This window comes from Galeopterus variegatus, unplaced genomic scaffold (assembly GCF_000696425.1).
Source record: "Galeopterus variegatus unplaced genomic scaffold, G_variegatus-3.0.2 Scaffold4581, whole genome shotgun sequence".
NCBI lineage: Eukaryota > Metazoa > Chordata > Mammalia > Dermoptera > Cynocephalidae > Galeopterus > Galeopterus variegatus.
This window is the reverse complement of record NW_007730692.1, coordinates 189,867-192,150: the sequence shown is the minus strand read 5'-3', so window position 1 is coordinate 192,150 and position 2,284 is coordinate 189,867. Positions and strand designations below refer to the sequence as shown.

Below are 2,284 nucleotides of genomic sequence, written 5' to 3'. Positions count from 1 at the left end.
GTAATTTAACAGTAAGTGATAATATTACTTTAAAAATCTACTCCATAAACATTTGTTGCTCTTCGTTAGCAAGGTTCATGGTGATGACGATGATGTGATGATGATGATAAAACATTTTAAATGCTTTAAAGGTTTCTTGTGGTTCTGTGAGAAGACCATTGCAGGGTCTATTCTGTGCTTATTTCTGTTTTACTCTCACCGTTCAGTGCTTCTATTCCTACTCCTGTGGGATGCTAATGATCTTCACAAGTTCTACCTCACATGAGAAGGGAAGCACCTAGAAGTCCACACAATACAAATTCATATTAACTTTCCTATTTCATTACAGCAAATTCTTCGTCATTCTAGAGAAAATGCAACAAAAGTTATATTTCTCATTACTGATGGATATTCCAATGGGGGAGATCCTAGACCAATCGCAACATTACTGCGAGACTTTGGAGTGGAGATCTTCACTTTTGGCATATGGCAAGGAAATATTCGAGAACTGAATGACATGGCTTCCACCCCAAAGGAGGAGCACTGTTACCTGCTCCACAGTTTTGAGGAATTTGAGGCGTTAGCTCGTCGGGCATTGCATGAAGGTAATGGAAATCTAATAGCATAACAAAGGTAATTTTAAATGGGGGTTCCTTCTCTCTCACTGCCCAAAACCCACTAGGGGGTAACATTGAACTTTTATTAGGTCCTTGCTGAGCAGGATGCCCATGTGTCCTTTGGGTATCATGAGAAGTGCTGAACCTCATAGAGATGACATTCTGACCTTGCAACAAGAGTATTTGTTTTGTTTCTTAAAGCTGTGATATATTTTCACTAAAATATCCATGTGCTGCCACCTAGAACTGTTAGAATTAATGGAATGAATTAAGGTGTGTTTTGAGACCACACACAGAGTGGGAAGCCTTGACTTAGACCTCTTTACAATTTTCTGAACAGATGAAGTAAACATTCAGAGACATGCACAGTGAATCTCACCAGAATGTTTGCAGAAATACACGTGAAGATATAGGGACAATAAATACTCAACATATACTTCTTGACCTGGCAATTTGAAGATAGGTATGCTTATGCATCTGCTTAAGAGCATTAACCCTAAAAGCGAAGAAAAGTGCATTCATTAGAGTTCTTTGTACAAGTTCTTTTACAAGGATGTTTAATTGTATAATTTATGTTAGATGAACTTCCTGCCATAATATGGACATGAATCTTGGGGAGCCAGGAGAAGAAAACACAAACTGGGAGGAGATCATGGGAGATCTAGCCTCAGACCAAAGCAGTGTGGCAAATTAGGCTTGATCCTTACAGGTGTCCCTGTGAAAGATTGCATTTGACTGGGAAACCATGGCAACACGAGCTCCCATAATAAGTGGGTTAACCCAACTTTAGCTCCAGGAGAAGAGTTTAGAGCAGGATATCATGCTGTAGCTGTGAATACAATAGAAAGGATTTAGCTCCCTGAAGGATGATGCTGGCAAAAGTCATTGGAGGTTAGGATCTCAGTGAAGTGGGCAAGGACTTAAGGCAGGGTGTAGAATCAGCAAGAAAATAGGTTTGGGGAGTAAAGCAGTTTAGATTTAATGCTGGGCCTGCAGCTTAATAAAGTGTAGTTTTTAAGAGCTAAGCCTTAAAAATCCAAAGTGCCTGGATTTGAATCCCCGGTTTGTTACTACTAGCTGAGTGTTCTTAAACAAATTATTAATTTTTTTAACTCCTTAGGTTTCTTGTTAATAGAACAAGGAATGAGAGTAATACCTACTTCATAGTATTGTCATAAGGATTAAATGGGTTATTACCTTTAAAGTGATTAGAAAGTTGTGGATGGTTTATTATACTAAGCTCTCAATAACTGTCTGCTATTACTATTTATTAATTATTAATATTCGTTAATTATTAATATTATTTATTATTATCTTCATCAATTTATTTAATGACCACGAGCTTCAGTTTCCTTTCCTTCCAAAAAAGGAGTGTTACAATATGATCCACCTAGATTTTTTTAGGAGAAATAAATAAAATATTTAAACTTCACCAAGTACTCATATAGTATCTAGAAGTTCAATAACTGTGACCTCCTTTCTTTGTCCTTTTCTCCTGGCAAGTGATGTTTTCAGTAGGGAAACAGAGTGGTTGCAATTGGAGATAGTGGGCATTACTAGATGGGATTATGATGTTATGGGTGTTATTAGCCGTGTTGTAGAAGAAGAATTTCCAATCTTAACATCCCTTTGTCTTGTAGGACTGGGGCCTTCTGCCCTATTGTGAGTTGGTTCAGAAACTAAGTGGG

At 37.7% G+C, this 2,284-nt stretch overlaps 1 protein-coding gene across 1 annotated transcript in view; it reads left to right on the top strand.

The window, feature by feature from the left end:
- The window catches only part of SVEP1 (sushi, von Willebrand factor type A, EGF and pentraxin domain containing 1), a 189,706-nt gene that overhangs the window by 8,437 nt on the left and 178,985 nt on the right, over positions 1–2,284 (top strand). The window contains exon 3 of the mRNA XM_008587896.1: positions 329–584. Within this exon, the coding sequence (XP_008586118.1) occupies positions 329–584 (256 nt within the window). The remainder of the gene's footprint in view (positions 1–328; positions 585–2,284) is intronic.